Raw genomic sequence first — 18,841 nt, forward strand, 5'->3', positions numbered from 1 at the left:
TAAGATGAGCAATAATTTTACAACATTATTATGAACAATAATTATAATAATAATACTAAAATAACAGAATATGCACAAGGATCATATGCGCGTCAATGAGGGCCATTTGTAGAAAATGCTCTGTCTGCCTTCTATGGAATTACTCTGTTTCACCCTCAGCCACTGCCCCCTGTTTCTGCCAAAAGTGATTTGTTTACCAAACATTGGAGCCCGGTCGGCCCCTAATGAGGCCCGACTGGGTCCAAACAAGGGCAGTCGTGCCCTATTTTCTTGTAAAAAAATATTTTTGTGCTCTGATGTGAAAACAGTACAGACAGAGCCTTTCTAAGCCTTGTTTGTCCCTTTTGCTCTTCTCTGTCACGGGAAACTCAAGAGAAGAACGAATTCGATTCCGAAGCCATCAATGGTAGCAAGTTGATTACTTGATGATTTCGGACACATTTGGACAAAAATTTAATAAATGCAATGAAAGACAACCACCCCTCCCTCTTATTATGAAGTTAGCTCAAAGAGGGAGGTAGACACGCCTAAAGATTTATCAAAATATGATGAATTGATATGTGATGACTCTTGGCGTGATGGACTCGACATAACGTCCGGCCGAATCCAACCAATTTTATTCATCTTCTTTATGTCGGTTTTATTGATTTTAAGCCAATTTTATTAGTCCTTTCCATTCTTTAATCTTTTAGTCTGATAATGAGATTTAAGTCCACTAAATGAAGAGAAATGTCAAACGAGAAGTCATCCTTAGCATGAAAGAGAAACTATGCCTTGACGATGAACCTCCGAAGAGATTAAGCCATTGAGCATAGGAGTTCTCTTTCTCATGCCATGAATAACAATCAATTGCTTGAAACAACTCCCAAACAAAAAAAAACCTAGAAAGGAAGGAGGGTGCATACATGATTATGCGAAATTGATTATTACCAAAAATGGAACTCTTTGCATAGAAACTAAGTAAAGAAAGCTAACAACTCGAATGACTTGGTGTCTAAGGCCTAAACAATCGAAGCCATGAGGACGCACAACACAACAAGCAAAGTATTCAAAGCATAAACTAATTAAATGAATTAAAACAACCCTAAAACAGTCCCTAACAAACAAAAAAATAGTAGCTAAAAGTATGTTTAAAAGAGTACAAAACAAAGCCAAAACAAAGAGATACAAAACTAGTAAACAAGACCAAGGAGGGGTGGCTAACCCCTCCACTTTTGAGACTTCTAAACCATGTTTTCCAGCCTTTTTAAGCTCTAAAAATCAGTTTGTAAGTCAAGAAAACTAGTGGTAAAATAAAGGGAATGAGCTATGAAGTAAGGTGCAAGAAAGGGTATTAAGCCTCTCTACCTTTGGTAGTTATTCAACCCCAAGTTCCAACACTTGAAATGGATCGAAAACAGCACAAAAACACAAGAAATATAGAGAGAGAGATTGAAATGAAAGCAATGAAAAAGGTGACAAGCTTATACCTCTTGAAGAAAGCAAGCTTTGGTTATAAACCAAACTTGATCCTAGCACTCTCGAGGTTGAATTATGCTTTTCAAGGCTCAACCAAGGCTTCAAGGTTCAGCTCTAAGGGTGTATATGATGTATAGATATGGTTCAAAGATGATATAATATCTCAAAGATAGCTTGCTAAGGAAGAAGGAGCTCTCAAAGGTTTTTTACACTCTTGGAAATTTTTCTAACCCCCAACACTAAGGCATCAGCTTGTATTTATAGAATTTGAGCTAAATAGGTCACAAATATCTTCAAAAATAGACAGGTGGTGGATTCCCGCCCAAAACAATGTTTCTCGCCCAAATGGCCACAACCGGCCCCAAATGAGGCACGGCCGAGTCCCAATGTGGCTCCCATGTTCCTCTGGTTCAGGCTCAGTGTATGTTGGCATGGTTCTGAAAAATGGATTTTTGTGGTATAGAGGGATAGAAACAGCCTGGGTATGGAAGGTTGAAATGTAACTAGATTTCTTCGTTGAGAATTCAAAACATTGACAACGTCACTTTCATCATCGAGTGCTTAGGACAAAGCGCCCAAGTCTTGTGGGGGATCAAAAATGGGGTGTCTACAAGGAGGTTCAAAACCAAAAACTACCTATCTCGATGTGGTGTATCTTCTTAATGTACTATTTCTTTGTTTGCATCTTGTTGCATATTTGTTATCGTGAAATTCATTCATGTGGGGGATTGTTGGAAAATGACTTTGATGTTCTGGAAAAAAAAAACCTTATTTTTTGCTAACTTTGAATATTAATTAAGGTGGGACCCAAGCGTTAATTTTAATGTTACTAATTGGATTTATGTTTAATGCCACGTTGTGATAACCCTGTTCCGTATTATGCTAATTAGTCCTTAGTATGAATGTGATTATGTGTTTGATATGATTTTGTGTGCCATTTATGTGAAAATATGTGGTTTTGAATTTCTATCTGTTCACCGTAGGAATATTTGTTTGATTATCTACTTTGGAATTTAAATTGAAGGCCCTATAGGCCGCAGAACCCGAAATTGATTACGCCATTGTGATTAGCGTAATTTTTAGAGCCTACGATGAAATTTAATTGAAAATTGATTCGGATCAGATTAATTAGATTAAATTGATGGTGTAGTGCTCAAATTATTTGATATTAATAATTATGATTAATGGGACTTATACATATAGGGGCACTATACACTCAACTCCTCTCTTTTATTTAATTTGGCTGAATTATGCTCTAGAGAGAGAGAGGGGCCGAATTTAGTGAGAGAGGAAGCTCAAGGTAGAGATTTGGCTAGGAAACTTGGTGATCTTGAAGACACACTCAAGAATTTATCATAAATTGGGAAAATTGAGCTTCTAGGTGAGTAAATTCATAGATTCTAGTTTGTAACTTTGTGAATTCAAAGTTGAATGATGATCAAGAATATGAATTTTATTGATTATGATGAAATTGAGTTGGTTTTATTGAATTAGAAATCAATGTACACATGCATGTAGAAAATTGCCATGAATTTGTATGTTTGAGCTTGAAATACATGATCCATGTTGAATCTTTGATTGAAGTTCATGTTTTTAACCATCTCTTCATCATCTAAGTTGAAAATGAAGGTTATATCTCATATGCATGTACAATTCATAAGAGTATGAGTTTTGAATGCATGAATTTGTTATGTTTGAAATAAGTTTGGTGTAAATTGGGACATGCATGTGATTAATTTGTGAAATTGAGCTTCATAATGTAATAAATTTGGTATTGGATCATGTTGATACATGTATATGTGAAGTTTGAGCCATAATATGCAAGATATGTTGAGTTGAATGCAATTTTGAAGCTCAAGAACAATTTTGGATTTTCCAGAATTTGGGACGTCCGCTCGAGCGGGAAATACGAGCTCCCAGAACTTTTTGTAGACATGATGTCTACTAAAGCGGGGAGATTCACGCTCGAGCGGGGAGCTATGTAGGGTGACTTTCAGCTCGAGCGTCCAAGTTCACGCTCGAGCGTAAAAACAAGGCAACCAGTACTTTTGCAGACTTAATGGGTCCGCTCGAGCGGGGACCCTTGTTTTTGAAATTTTGTAAAGATGTTATGTGTTTCATTTTCCGTTCTCTTTCACTTCTAAGTATTTTTAGGCATGCATTGAGCATTATGAATGAATAAAAAGGATAAGAAAGAAGCCTAAGAGAGATGTATGAATTAAGAACAGATTAAATTGTTTGTAACCCATATGTGTTATGTGACGTGTAGGGTCAAGCTCAAGGGTGAATCCACCAGTCGATCACTGTGAATAATATTTTAATAAAGATATCTGAAGTATGTTGTTTATCCAATTGCTTACTTCTATGTAAGTCTTAGAAGCTCGTTAATTTGAATGGTGGACAAATGTTTGCTATGCCAAAAGAATGAATGGGCTAAAGGCCAGTTTGACATGAATGAAAGAATGAATGGACCAAAGGCCAGTTTGACATGAACGAAAGAATGGATGGGCCAGAGGCCGTATGACCTGAATGAATGGGCTAGAGGCAGTATGACATGAATGAATGGGCCAGAGGTCGTATGACATGAATGGATGGGCCAGAGGCCGTATGACACAAATGATTGGGCCAAAGGCCGTCGGACAAGAACGAATTGGGCCCAAAGCCGTTTGATGTGTTTGGAATCGCAGTCACTTGACCTATACATATTTATATATATATGCCTGATAGAAATATGAATTGGGCCCAAGGCCGTTTGGTGTATATTGTTCTAAATACCGTTCGTGTATTTTCCATATTTGATATTTTTCACTGGGCTTTCGCTCATTCATGTGTCTGTAGATGAGCCAAGGGAGGTCCAAACCCAGTCTCAGTGAAGTTTGTGTGAGACAACCAAGGTTTTGAAGAGTCAGCCCATACGTTTCACGAACGAGACTCGTCTTCACCCTTTGTTATTTTATTATATTTTGTCATGTTGGCGAGGACTTTGGATTATGATTATATATAGTTTTTGATTGGCTGACCTAGACTCGAATGATCCTGTGTGTACAGAATTTTGTATTAGTACATATTTTGATGTGAGTTATTAACATGTATATGTATGGTTCGTTTTGATATGCCATATAAGCACAGCTCTATGGACAAAAGTTTGAAATTGCTTCCGTTTGGCCCCTTTACTCTGATGAGTTATGTCTTATTTGGTTTGAGGCCGTAAGTAATCTCGTGATTACTGACCGGTTATGTCCTTAACCCACGGGGGCGGGTTCGGGTCATGACACACGTAGTGAATAAAATCATGTATTTGGTTGCTCAAAACCATTTCCGAATGAATGAGAATTCAATGCGCATTTTCGAGTTCGTGAAAATGGCTTTTGGTGGGTTTCCTGCACGTTTGTGAAATGTGCTTGTCCCACATTGGAAAGGCTTAAGGATTTGTATAGGTATATATACTCTAGCTTGGAATACTTACGATGGGCCCCAAGGGGTACCCAAGTTTGTAGAAATGTAAGGTTATGGGTAAGGAGGGACTAGACCCATTGGACCCAGAACAAAAATCACATGCGCGTGCCGCCATTGCCGTCCATTCGGTTGGGTGCGTGGTATGAGATTGGGTTGGGCTTGTCCGATCCAATACTTATCTTTTTTGGGCCAAAAACATTTGTAATTTATTTATTTATCTTTAATTTTGGTTTCAAAATTGAAAATAAATTGTTCCAGGTTTTTTTTTTTTTTTTTTTTTTTTTTTTTTTTTTTTTTTTTTTTCCCTTCACCTAAACAGATCTCAAATAGGTTTACCCACCCAAACAAGTTCAAAACAGGTTCATACCTATTGAATTCAAACTGAACAAATCTGTATCTGTCCGAACAGTTTCCTATCTGTTGGCACCTGATCGGAAAAGCCACATGCTTTTCTATATAAAGCCTTCTATTCTAATAAATTCTTTCAATCGAATTTTTCCCTAAGAATTTTGTCCTTCTTCTATTCGTCTCTATGTTTCTACATTTGTTCTGCATTTAATTTTAAGAAGAAACAGAGAAAGTCATAGCAGAGCTTTGGTTCGCCAGACTTGATTTAGTAGTGTTGCAAAGCAAGTGTTAGTCGTTGCATCGTAAGAAGTAGACACCGATGAATCTCAAAGTACCAGAGTGAAGGCAAAATCTACTTTAAGGAAATTGTGTCCAATACAGGTCTCGACGTTTAAAGTTTCTGTAAGCAGTTAATTTGAAATTTAATTTATTTAATTATTTTTTGAATTATTTTATTTTGTTATTTATTTTAATTATACATTTAATTTATACACACCATTGTGGGAATAACAATTATTTGTGTTTACGGTTTATATGGGTATTATTACTCAACTATTTTTCTGTTTCAAATTAACGTTTTGGTGTGTTGGGAGAGGATTAGAATGTTTTGATTGATTGTTGATTTAGAAATTCTAATTTATGTTGTGAAATTTTATGGTTAGGGCTTTTGAATAATGGGTACTCTTGTTGGTTTATTTGAATCACGCAATGCAAGCCAAGTTTTGGCATTATTGATCGTTTTGTTCATCTGGGTTCATTGATTTGACAACATGAAATGGAAGTTTGGGTTAAGGTTCTAGCCTCCGTTTGGGAAGTGGGTTGGCTTTTTGGCTTTTTGGCTTTTTTGGCTATTTTAGCCTGGGCTAAAAAGCTTGGTTTGGGAAGAGCTTTTTGGCTTTTTGGCTTTTTTGACTTTTTTTGTGAGAGAAGAATGTAATGATTATGGGTTGGATGTGATGTTTTGTTTGTTATGGCTAAAATAGCCTATTTTGTTTTTTGTGGCTAAAATAGCCAAAAAAGCCTCAAAACCATCTTGCCAAACAGAGGCGATTTTTGCTTTTTAGTCTTAGTTCTTAGTTTGAATTGAAGCTTTGTTGAATTGAGAGCGGATTGATCATTGTAGGGTTTATCAATGGCACTATCTGTATGCTTCATTCTCTAATTGAGTCAAAATATAATTTTTTTTAATTTGATCAAAATATAGAGAAAATTGTGAGTAAATTAAAAAAAATTAGTCAAATCATAAAGAAAATCTTGAGCAAACCATAGAGAAATTTGTGAGTAAATAAGAGAAAATTCAAATTAGAGAAATTTCAAAACTCAGAGAAAATTAGATAAATTGAGCAAAACGGAGAAATTTCAAAACACAGAGAAATTTATCTGAAAATTTTCTAGATTGAAATTTCGTTGTATCAAAATTTCTTTGTAAAAATATTGAGAGATCCTAATTATTATGAAAATATTATATATCATTTATGTTATAAAATCTTAATATCAAGGATTTGAAAAAAAAATCCTCATAAATGTTTTCCATCAATCTAAAATTGTTTTCTAAACTTCACCTGTAAACGTTATTTATCCTAAATTTTGTACAAAGGGTTGATTTATAAATGAAAAATTATCTTGTAAGTTTAGCCGACTGTAAAATTAGAGTTGAGACTTTTAAAACAAAACGATCAATTTCAAATATACATAAAAGTTTGTGATAATAACAATTTTAAATTATATCCATTTAATTGATTTTTTATTTAATGTGAAAATTATATCTTTTTGTTTTCTTTTTTTTGGTAAACATATAAAACAGTTATATTAAAAAACAAATCAATAGACAAATTAAGAAAAAAATAATAAAATCTTAAAAGACTATGAAGAAATATGCCCCCCCCCCCGGCCAAAAACTAGTTACAATTTAGAAAAATCACCGATCTACTCAAAATATGGTTTAAGAAAGTAAAATTTAGATCAAACCTACCGTTAAAGCTGTGCAAAATATTTCTAAATCCGCACCGATCTGAATCAGTCCACACTGCTTTATCAAAATTGCTCTGCTCCGCTATAATTAATGCATATATATTTTTTAACATTTAATAAAATATCAAAGTAAAAATGAGTGTGAGAGATTTAAGATATAAAGTTTATTACAAATTTGTAGTTATATATATGAAAAATATTGTGTAAAATTAGTTTGTGTTATATATATGAAAAATATTATACAAATTAGTGTTATATATTTTGCAAATACTTGATAATTGGTTAGAATATTTTTCAATCCGTCCAAAACCGTCCAAATCACAATTTATCGATATACCAATCCTCTTTCGATTTATAATTTTACGCTTAAACCGTCCGAACAGCACCGCGCATACCTTTACCTGTTGTAATCATCAACGTCATTCCCGTCATCGCTACCCAACTTCGCCACCATCATCGCCAAACTCCGAACATCCTCAGAAGTCAAAATTGAAGAGGCAAAACACCTATAATAATATGAAAGAAGGATTGAGAAACGAGAAAATCATTGTGTCAAAAATCTAAAAAATTATGCAAAAATTGAGGAGGTGAAAAATTATTCGTATTTTGACAACACACTAAAAAAGTCAAAAGTCAGCTTTTAATCCATTTTGAGTCACATCACCTCTCACATGAAACAGTAAAAAAAATCAAAAAAAATTAAAAAAATTAACTTTTAATTATCTTTTCAAAACACCCCTTAGGGCATGTTTGATTGGAAGGATTAGAGTATGGGATAGTGATTATTAATCCGTGGGCCCAATTATCCCATGTTTATTTTGACAATTTGTTTTAGGATTATTAATCTAATGGATAATTAATCCAACAAATTTGTAGGATTATTAATAATAGGGGTATGGGTGGGATTGTGAATACCACACTAATTTGATAGGATTATTTATACTTCACTATTAATCTTGTGGAATCAAACAAAGCTTTAAAGTACTAAAATTAGGTACAACTTTTTGTATATTTAAATTTATTTTTATTTGTAATCTATTAATATTAAAATAGTAAAATGTGGCCCTTATTTCCATTTCCGAATTATTCTGAGAATGTATCATTGTCACCTGCAATTTAAAATTAGGAAAATTACACTTTGCACTCCTAAAATTTTACTCATTTCTCACTTTGGCCCTTTAAGTTTGATTTTTCTCACTTTAGCCCTTTATGTTTACAATCATTCCCACTTTACTCCTTCATGTTTACAATCCTTCCCACTTTGACTCCTTAAGTTTGATTTTTCCCACTTTACCTTCTCATATTTGTAATCCTTCCCATTTTAACCCTCCATGTTTGCAATACTTCTCACTTTACTCCTAAACTAACTTCCATAAAAAAAAGTAACAAAATTTGTCATATCACTAACACATCAGCTCCATATGTGATATAAAAAATTCATTAAAGATGCGAAAAATAAAAACAAAAAAAATTAATTTTTTTTTAGTCTCTAGCGAACTTTTTTTTCAAATTTATTAATAAACATCATTACATTATAGTTGCATCTATATTAGATGCAATTAAAAAAATAAGGATAAATTACATTGACACCCCCTGAGGTTTAGTTTTATTACAATTCTCCCCTCACCTTTTGGAAATTACATCCCCTTCCCTGAGGTTTAAAGTTTCATAACAGTTCTCCCACTCACCGTAATGATCATCATACATAAAATTAAATTAACTGGGAGGTTAGTGTAATTTCTCAAATGTGAGGGGGTGAACTGTAATAAACATAAATCTCAGGGGGTGTCAGTGTAATTTATCCAAAAAATAAAAACAAATTTAGCTAAAAAAAGAAAAAAGTTCACTAAAGACGAAAAAAACAATAGTAACTTTTTTATTTTAGAATTGATAATGTAGGTGTTTGAGTCAGTATATTTTTATTTTTTTCGTCTTTAGTAAATTTTTTTCTTTTTTTAGTTAAATTTGTTTTTATTTTTTTAGTTACATTTAATCTAGATACATTTATAATGTAATAATATTTGTTAATAAATTTGAAAAAAAAAAAGTTCATGAAAGACTAAAAAAAATCCCAATTTTTTGTTTTCTATCTTTTATTTTTTACATCTTTAGTGAATTTTTTACACATGGTGCTGATGTGTTAGTGATGTGGCAGATTCTGTTAGTTTTTTGGATAGAAGTTAGTCCATAAATAAAATGGGAATGATTGTAAATATGAGGGGTCAAAGTGGAATGGATTGTAAATATGAAGAACCAAAGTATGAAAAATTAAACTTAAAGGTCAAAGTGGGAAGGATTACAAATATAAAAGGTCAAAATGAAAAATATTAAACTTAAAGGATCAAAGTGAGAAATGAGTGAAATTTTAGGGGCCAGAGTGTAATTTACCCATTTAAAATTACAATTCTAATGTGCCCTTCGTTTTCACATAGAGAAACAGTCAGATCGCTAGAGAGAGAGAGACAGAGAGGGCCCCTGTGATTCGCGCGCATGTTCGCTGTGCTAAAACCCTAGAATTCTTTGGTTCAGTAGCGAGGAAAGATTGAAAATGGTGGACAAGAAGATCAGGAACGAGGCTAGCAGTAGTAGCAGCAGCATCAGTGGAAGCAGCAACAGAGGCGAAAGCGTCGTAGTCAATGTTGGCCCCCGCCAAAACTCTTGCGGTTATTGTAAATCCTCTGGGCCCTCCAGTATTTCTTACGGTAAGTGATTCAATTATGAATATGGGTTTCTGTTTGATCCAATAATGAAGCTTTTGTTTGATCGATTTCCTGAATTTTGCATTTCTTTTTGCTTAAGTTGAAATGATCTGGGGATTTTGTATAGATAGCTAGAATAGTTATGCTAATTTGAAAATACAAATATTTTTTCAACCAATACTAAAACTTTATTGTTCAATTTCTGTTTCTGGGTTTCACCAAAAAAAAAAAATGTGGGTCAATTGCATTTATGGGTTTATCTTTCAAGATTACTCTGCTTTTGAAATGACTGTCTATTCATCATTAAGCCATTTCATTTCCAATTAAGAGCATAAAAGATAGAATTCTGCACTGATGAAGTTTGTCCTCCAGTGCCATAAAAAATATAATTCATTTGATCGGTGTCGTGTTGAATGCTTCTGAAAGTTTTCTTTATATGGATTTCTAAATCTCCTACATGTGGTTGACAATTTTTATTTTTAAAAAATAAAGCAAAATTTTGAATAATGTCTATGGGGAAATAATAATTCTTGTCAATTATATACATTGGCCCTCATACTTATCCCAATTTGATGCACTAAACAGCAAGGTGGGGTCACTGAGTGGCATTTTTGTGCAAAATCCCAGATTATAATCAAAAGTTCAATATCTTGCCTAGAAGTCTTTGCAGCACTTTGAAATAGATGGCTTGATGGGAGAAAATCTATCTTCATCTGAAAAATTGTTCCACTTTTTAGTTTGAAATTCATGTTGAAATTTTCTGCTGATTATCTAAATTGAATTTATTCTGATGCAAAGGAATTTTTGAATTGTGATATCTGATTGGCCAAGGGAAGGGGATTAAAATTTATACCTCTCTGTCATGTTGTCTCTTAAGCATAAAACACAGACGTCCATCTAAAATGTTAAAAAAGGAGCCACAAATATTAGTTCTTGTGTAAAGCACACTTGTGAAAAAGGGTTTATTTTATGAGGTTTGAATTCCATTTAAACTGTTTTGAGTGTTCATTAGTGAATAATTATGTACTATACTTCTCTATTTGTTCGTCCTAAGCCGTTACACGTTGCCTTAGATAAAGGTTTATTTGTAGTTTCTTTTTCAGTAATTTGTATGCCTCCATTTTGCAGGTCTACGGGCACGTAGTTTGACAGTTGATCATTATCAAGGTTGGTAACTCTTGCTTCTCACCATGTTTAATTAGTCAAGACTTGGTACACATACTGCATATTGGAACCATAGTCGGAAGTCAATATGATTACTTTGTCTTGCCTTGAACCTGTTGCTGGAATACTTAAATAATCGTATCATTACATCAAATGGTTCTTATTGTCACTCCAAGAGTTGGCCTCAACTCAAATAGGCATTGTATCGTTTGCCTCTTAAGAATTTCATTGTTGGTTTTCTCTCTCTCTCACACACGCGTGCGGGCGTGTAAAAATAGAATAAAATAAAACTAGAAAACTGTGTTGAGACTCTCTTATTAGGGCATGAATCCAACTATGAAATGAGATGTTCATTAATTAATTCATATTTGGTGAAGGTGGTGGGTTGTGATTTTCATTCATTAACAATGAGATGTTTTGGCATTGTTTTGTCCTCTACAATAAATGGATAGCTGTTGATTAAAATGTATTTGTATTCACTGGCTCCAATATATTTTTGCCCTATAGCCCTTCTTGACAGAGGTTGGAGAAGATCTGGCTCTTTCCTTTACAAACCTGAGATGGAAAGCACATGCTGCCCTTCTTATACTATCCGTCTGAAGGCGAGTGATTTTGTCCCTTCCAAAGAGCAACTTCGAGTGTCTAAACGGATGCAAAGGTATTTTCATATTGTTTCTCTAGTTTTCAGATGCTATGTCATTTTTGTGTGTGTATATATATATATATATATATATATTAATACATGCATCTATACGTAGATGAGATTTCTAATGAATCTGAGACTTTTGATGAATCATCATCAAAGTTGTGTTTGAAGATATTTCATTTTCTAGGGACTAATTTAAATGAACTCTGATTTATTTGATGAGTAGGCACTGATGTTCTTTAGAGCATTGGTAAAGTTCACATTAGTTATGAGGGTACCAGCCAAGGAGAGATCATGTTGAAATATTTGTCATCTTTGGTTTTTAGAGTTGTGTGGAAAATTGCAATATACTCACAGAATTCTTCTTCTAAAGTTATTATATGAGTTTGATTGGATTTCAGACTAGCTGCTTTTGATTATGCTCCATAGACACTAAGCAATTTGGTGATGCCTGTTCATTGTCAAGTTTGGCATAATAGATGTCAGCTTTTAATATAGAAAAATTCTATATTTATCTCTTTTAAGAATGATGTTACACAAAAATACTGATGGCAGTAATGACTAACTAATAGGTTTCTATGTGGAACATTGGATGTGAAAAAGAGAGATAAGTTCAGAAATGAGCCAAATGCTTCTCAGGGTTCATGCAGCAGTGCACCTAATGAAATTAGAAGCTCAGCAGCAAGGGAATCATTGGCAGGTAAAAATGAAGAGAAGAATAAAGCTGAACAATTTATGCATTATTTTTCGGACCAGATTGATAATGCAGTACAAGTATTTGTTGGAAGTGGAGAGTGTCCTTGTGACATTCAATTACCAAAAGCTTCTATTAAAAAAGTTGCACCATCCAAACGGAAGTTACTAGTTGAAGGATCTGAAGATCTCTTGTTCTCCAGCAATATTTCTTTCCAGATTGCAGCTGCTTTAGGGCGGGCAGAGAAGGACGGACACAATTTAAAGTTATCAAGAAATAGTGCACAAAAAAATGGCCAGTCTCTTGAGCTTTCCTCGACAATAATTGCAGAAAAACTATCAAGTTCATTAAATCAGTTGGCAGAAAGCTCTGGTCTGTCAATCAGAGCCTGCAATGGGCACATTAACTTCTATTCTGCTAAAAAACGAGCTTGGTCAGACGAAGTGGTTGAAAGTGTTTCTATCTCTAAAGAGTCTCCTACAAACAGTGGAATTAAAGGGAGTTGTTCAAAGGAGATCTCTGAATTTCCTCGGGGAGAAAGACGGAAGCTTGAGTTTCGTTTGAAAAGATCAAGTTTTGATCCAGAAGAATTTGCCTTGTATAGGAAATACCAGATTAAAGTGCATAATGATAAACCATATCATGTCACAGAAAGCTCATACAAGAGGTTTTTAGTTGACACTCCCTTAATATTTGTTCCATCAAATGGCAATGATACAGTTCCTCCTTGTGGCTTTGGTTCATTCCATCAACAATATGTGATTGATGGCCAGCTAGTTGCAGTTGGTGTGATTGATATCCTTCCTAAATGTTTGTCAAGCAAATATTTATTTTGGGACCCAGACCTTGCCTTCTTATCACTAGGAAAGTATTCGGCCCTGCAAGAAATATCTTGTGTGAAAGAGAATCAACTCAGTTGTCCTAGCCTCGAGTATTATTATCTGGGCTATTACATTCACTCCTGCATCAAAATGAGATATAAAGCAGCATATCGCCCGTCTGAGCTTCTCTGCCCTCTTCGTTACCAGTAAGTTCTTTATCTGCATTATATAACTGGCCAACTAAATTTTCTGGGTGTAAAGTTTATTGGTATTCCATGAATTATTGAGTATCACTGTAATTTTTGTGCTAAGATACTGTATGTTTAGAGCTAAGAAGCACGGACACTTCTAAGAAGGTAACGTATCCGTGTCGGACACCGACACTCTTTGGACACTTTCCCGACACGTGTCCGACACTCTTTAAAACGTGTCCCATTTTTTAAAGACTCGGACACTCTTTGGACACTTGGAGAATACATGTGTATCTCTTAAACACACGTGTCTATCAATTAGACACATGTGAAACCAATTATAAATTTGAACAAAACAACTTAAGATACAATAATAAAACAAAAATCATATAAATTCATAATAATTATTGTCATATTTAATATTTTTATTATCTTTGAATGATATATTCATATATATAACATATAATAAATATATAAAATTATATATTTCATGCGTGTCCCCCGTGTGTCGTGTCCTGCAATTTTTGAAAATTAGCGTGTCGGCGTGTCCGTGTCGTATCCGTGTCGTGTCACGTGTCCGTGTCCATGCTTCTTAGGTTTAGAGCAACTTGCTCCTAAGTTTTAGAGTACATTGGCTTGCGAAATCTTCTGTTCTGTTATGTCACGTGCATATTTAGTTGTTTATGTTTGTGGCATGATAGCCCTATGTCAAGTAACTAGTCTTGTAAATAAATGCTGCGTACCAAATTAATGACCTGATGGTGTGGTTGATGGGATACCTTTCTAAATTGATATTGCCCAAAGCTCAACATTACTAAGCAATTAGACTTCAGTGTGGGAGGTTTTAGATTGATCTGTCCTTTGCCAAAGCTTAAAGCACTTTTGCAAATAAACTCAACTGTGGAAGGATTTGAAAATAAGGCCTTGTTTGTCATGTACTAAAAAAGTCAAAAAGTCACTATCATTTTTAAGTCACATCATCTTATTTAAATCACATCATCTCTCTACTACATCACTTCAAATTCAACCCAAACCCAAACCCAAACCCAAACCCAAACCCAAACCCATATTTCATAAAAAGTCAAAAAGTGCATTTATTTAGAACATTCCAAACCATCCCTAAGTCTAAAAGGTTGTGAACAGCTACACAATGGACATTGGGTATTTTCTAATTTTTCAACAGGAGTGATCATCGGCATTATGAGCTTGAGTTTGTCTGATTTTTGGTTTGATTGAAGTTAAGAGAAACAAAATGTGTTTTTCTCTGACCAACTTGAGCTTATCATTCATTTTGCCTGATGTTCACTGCTATTAATTAACTTAATTTTGCATGTTTCTGTCATGTGTTCATGTTACTGTGGCATTTGAAGTTTTAGATTGGACCATCACGGGCTTCTTGCTTTCTTTTTTTGAACTCTTTTCTGACAAGTGCATAATTTCTTGGGGGAATTACACTGACACTATTGTCAGTAAAAAGTATTCACAAAAAAATGAAAAACATTATAAATATTAATAATTAATATTATGAACTCTTTTGCTAATATGTAATAATTTTTTGAAACTTACACTAAATAATAATTTCCCCTAATTTCTTCTGCAGGTGGGTGCCATTTGATATCGCAAGGCCGTTGCTTGATAGGAAACGGTATGTCATCTTATCTGATTTTGCCACTTTACCAAATGAAGAGCCCTCAGCACCTAAAACACTTGAAAATGATATGGAACTGCAACACGATGACCCTGCCCAAGAAGACATGAATGATATTCCTATTGATGAAGACGAAGAAATGGATGAACCTGATTTTGAAGATTCTGATGATGAATCAGGCTCAGAATACAGTGGTTTGACTTATGTGCAATTGGAAGACGGAAGTGTCAGTGATATTTTGATTGGGTTAAAGGGTTCTCGCCTCAGATATAAGGTACATATATAATCAATGTTCTGGTGCATACAATTACTTTGGATGTGTTGAATTATCTCTGTCGTGCTGATTGTGGATTTATGTCTCTACTTGATACATACCCACTCAATCTAATGCTCCATTTGGTTGAAAGGATGCAAAACTGTATTCATCTTCCTCGTGCTTCCCAAATTCCCTTTTGAATTAGACTTCCTCATAGGGAGGCCAAAAAATAAATATATAAAAACAAAAACAAGAGGAGATAATTTTTGGCTGGGTTTTCTATTTTTATTTTCTTTTCCCTTGTTTATCTTTCTCCTTAATTGTCAAGGCACGTGACACGACACGGATACAACAACATGCTGATTTTTAAAAAAAAATGCTGTACACAACATGCTTGGAACATATTAAAATTTATATTTTTGCAAATTTATTGTCATTCATATAAATAACTTATTTAAAGATAATAAAAAAATATTTAACATAACCTTAATTAGATTTGAAATTTATATCATTCACATAGTGGTTACATTCTAAAAAATACAAAACAATTGTAGAACATTGTGATGAATATGATATATTTATCTTATAAATATTTCCAAACATATTTAGGTCTTGTTTGGCAAGTGGTTTTTTTAGCCAAGAAGTCAAAAAGTCACTACAAAAATCAAAAAGCCAACAACTCGTACTAAAAAGTCAAAGATTCTTTTTTCTCACTACTTTTTGCACATTTTTCGTAAAAAGTCAAAAAGTCATCCCAAACATACTAGTTTTTTTTACATCACATTTTAGCTAAAAAGCCAAAGTTACTAAAAAAGCGTGTTCCCAAACGAGACCTTAGAATGCACAAATTATGTTATGAAAAATGCAAAACATTGTTATTATGAAGAGATTCATCACATAAGACGTGTTTAGAGGGGTCAAAAAATGCTGGAGAAGTATCTGTAAAGTATCAGTAAATTGTCTGATATTATGAATTTGATTTCTTTAATTAAGACACATTGAAGAGGTGTCTGACATGCTTTTAGGAGTGTTTAAATAGTGTTGGTGTTCGAACACGACACACTACCCCTGCAGAAGTTTTTGTGCTTTTTAAGTCCATGCCTAAATCATTGCTGGTGTTGAGACTTGACCATCTGTCTGCATAGATGTCTCCCAACTTTGTAGATGGATTCTGCTTCATATTTATGAAACCTGTGGGTATTCCCCATGTGTGTGATGGGTTTAACCCTTACGAAACCTTTGTTGGGTATATTGTTTTTCCCGGTAACTTGCCCGGGTTGATTTGAAAATATATGCAAATGATATTTTGTGCAATCCCTTTTTTTGTTATCATGGTTTAATGTAATTGGCACCATGTTCTTTTTGTTTGAAGGATCTACAACATGCAATCAAACCCTCGAGAAGGAGTTACATGGAAACCGAGTTGTGTAGATACATGAGAGCTGTGGGTACAGAGCTTTCTAAGCAAATGGTTTATTCATTTGAGTGACTTGACAACGATCTCAATCTCAAATAACATATTTATATTCCACTGTTGGAACTCAAATATTTCTGCTGGTGATCAAATTGGGAACCAAAATGTAGCTGTTGAAGAGTTCTTCTTCCTGAGGATTATTCCGATATGTGAACAATTACATATTTGAATTCCAGGTTCATATGGTGGATTGAATAGTTGGTTTCGTAAGTTTTCTGGACTTGGGAGAAATAAGTCTTTTGGATGTAGATATGTTTTATTCTCTCTTTCTACCCTTTTTTAACACAAGTTCCACCCTTGAGGTACTAAGGAAAATGGTATATTTTTCCAACCTTCATTGCTTTTTCTGAGGTATGATTTATTCATGAATGTTTCTCTAACAGTCTGTTTGGTATGAAGGAAAGATGGAGGGCAGAAGAAAGAAGAGTGGGATGGTTTTTGCTAGGTCTACAGATTTGCAGTTCACTCACTTTAGGATGTGTTTGGATTATTGATTTGGATAGAAATTTGAATAGGGAATAAGAAAATATGAGTAAAATATAAGTTTAATTAATTTTTTTTTTTTATTTTAAATTTTTATCAGAAAGAAGGGTTAGGCCCACTTCCACTTTTTTTTTGTCGTTGGGTTCAGTCTAGGCCCACGGGTGTTATTACACCATCCTCAATAGGGGTGAGCAGCGGATATATCGATTTGCTCAAACCGACCGAATCGAATCGATCCGCTGCATTTCGGACGAATACGTGATGACGAGCGGACGGTTACGGATTGATTTTTTTTAATCCGTCTAACTTTGGACGGATGGCGGATTTAAAGTTCCTCTGGTCGCAATTAAACTGTTAAACTGCGAGCATCCCTTATAATTTGTAAGATTTTGTGTTTTCAATTTGCTTACATATTCTATTTATGTTTTCAATTTAAAATTAGTTCTGTTGAATATGTTCTGTTGAAAAAGAATTTTCAACTTGAATATATTTTTTGAATTGAAAAAAATAAATGTATTATTTATTTATATTTTTTAGTATTTAAATTTAACTCTAAAAATAATAAATAAAATAGATGATATATGTTGGTTGGTTTTTGTTTTCAAAAATAGATATAGATGTAACAATATAGAGGTATATAATTTCTGTTACTGCTCTGTTCATGGTTTTAGTGGTTTGAATTGTTTTTATATTTTAAAAATCATATATTGTAATACTTTGTGGATGAAGTATACTGTGATTGTAATATGTGAATGAGATATGTAGAGATTATAATACATTTTTAAGTCGTTGACTGTAATTTTTTTTTTTTTTAAAGAAGTGCACAAGTTGAATTATGTTGAAAATTTATAAAATTTTAAATTGTCAAACTGATTTGTATCTATCCGTCAATTCGCTCAATTCACATCCATCATATTAGTGGACAAATGTGAATTAATTTTTTCTAATCTATTAATCTAGTAGATTGACGACAGATTAAAAATTTCATGGCTGCAATTGAGCCGCGACCACTCTTAATCCTCAATGTGAGTTCTATGTTGGGGCCAAGATTTTAAAGTTAGAAAAATGGGCCTCAAGATTCTTACAGCCCACGTCGTCTTTTTCTTTTGAGGAAAGATGGGACACGTGTTGGTGTGGGAGTGCAAGGCCTCAATGCAATGTGAGAAGTGGCCACTGTTGTCGGCAAAATGTTTATTTTTTGAAAAATATCAGCATTTTAAATATTTTATCAAATATTTTATCTGGACGGGCACTCACCTTCTATGTGATGATGACGTGAGTCTTATATTCGTATGAGATATTTATTAGAATATTTGATAAAATATTTAAAATCTTTAAGAGTATGTTTCTGTTTAAAATATAAATTTTAATTTTAAATTAAAAATATATTTTTTATGTTGTTTAAGTAACAAAAGTATTTTTTATTATGTCCATTAATGATTATAGGTTCAAATCTTGTAGTATTTTTTATGTAACTACTATGACTAAGTTGTTCACTTCTATTAATAATATTTATTTTTTATTTAAAAATA

At 33.6% G+C, this 18,841-nt stretch overlaps 1 protein-coding gene across 1 annotated transcript; it reads left to right on the plus strand.

Annotated features, from left to right (window-relative positions):
- Window positions 1–9,644: 9,644 nt before the first annotated feature.
- LOC114303284 (arginyl-tRNA--protein transferase 1) lies at window positions 9,645–17,157 on the plus strand. The gene is made up of 6 exons (XM_028248407.2): window positions 9,645–9,935; window positions 11,061–11,099; window positions 11,604–11,754; window positions 12,315–13,463; window positions 15,049–15,370; window positions 16,725–17,157. Exons 1-6 carry the CDS (start codon window positions 9,782–9,784, stop codon window positions 16,839–16,841), a joined length of 1,932 nt encoding a protein of 643 aa, XP_028104208.2. The 5' UTR covers window positions 9,645–9,781; the 3' UTR covers window positions 16,842–17,157.
- Window positions 17,158–18,841: the final 1,684 nt, after the last annotated feature.

The sequence above is a fragment of the Camellia sinensis genome, chromosome 1 (assembly GCF_055761805.1).
Source record: "Camellia sinensis isolate YWXY chromosome 1, ASM5576180v1, whole genome shotgun sequence".
Taxonomy (NCBI): Eukaryota; Viridiplantae; Streptophyta; class Magnoliopsida; order Ericales; family Theaceae; genus Camellia; species Camellia sinensis.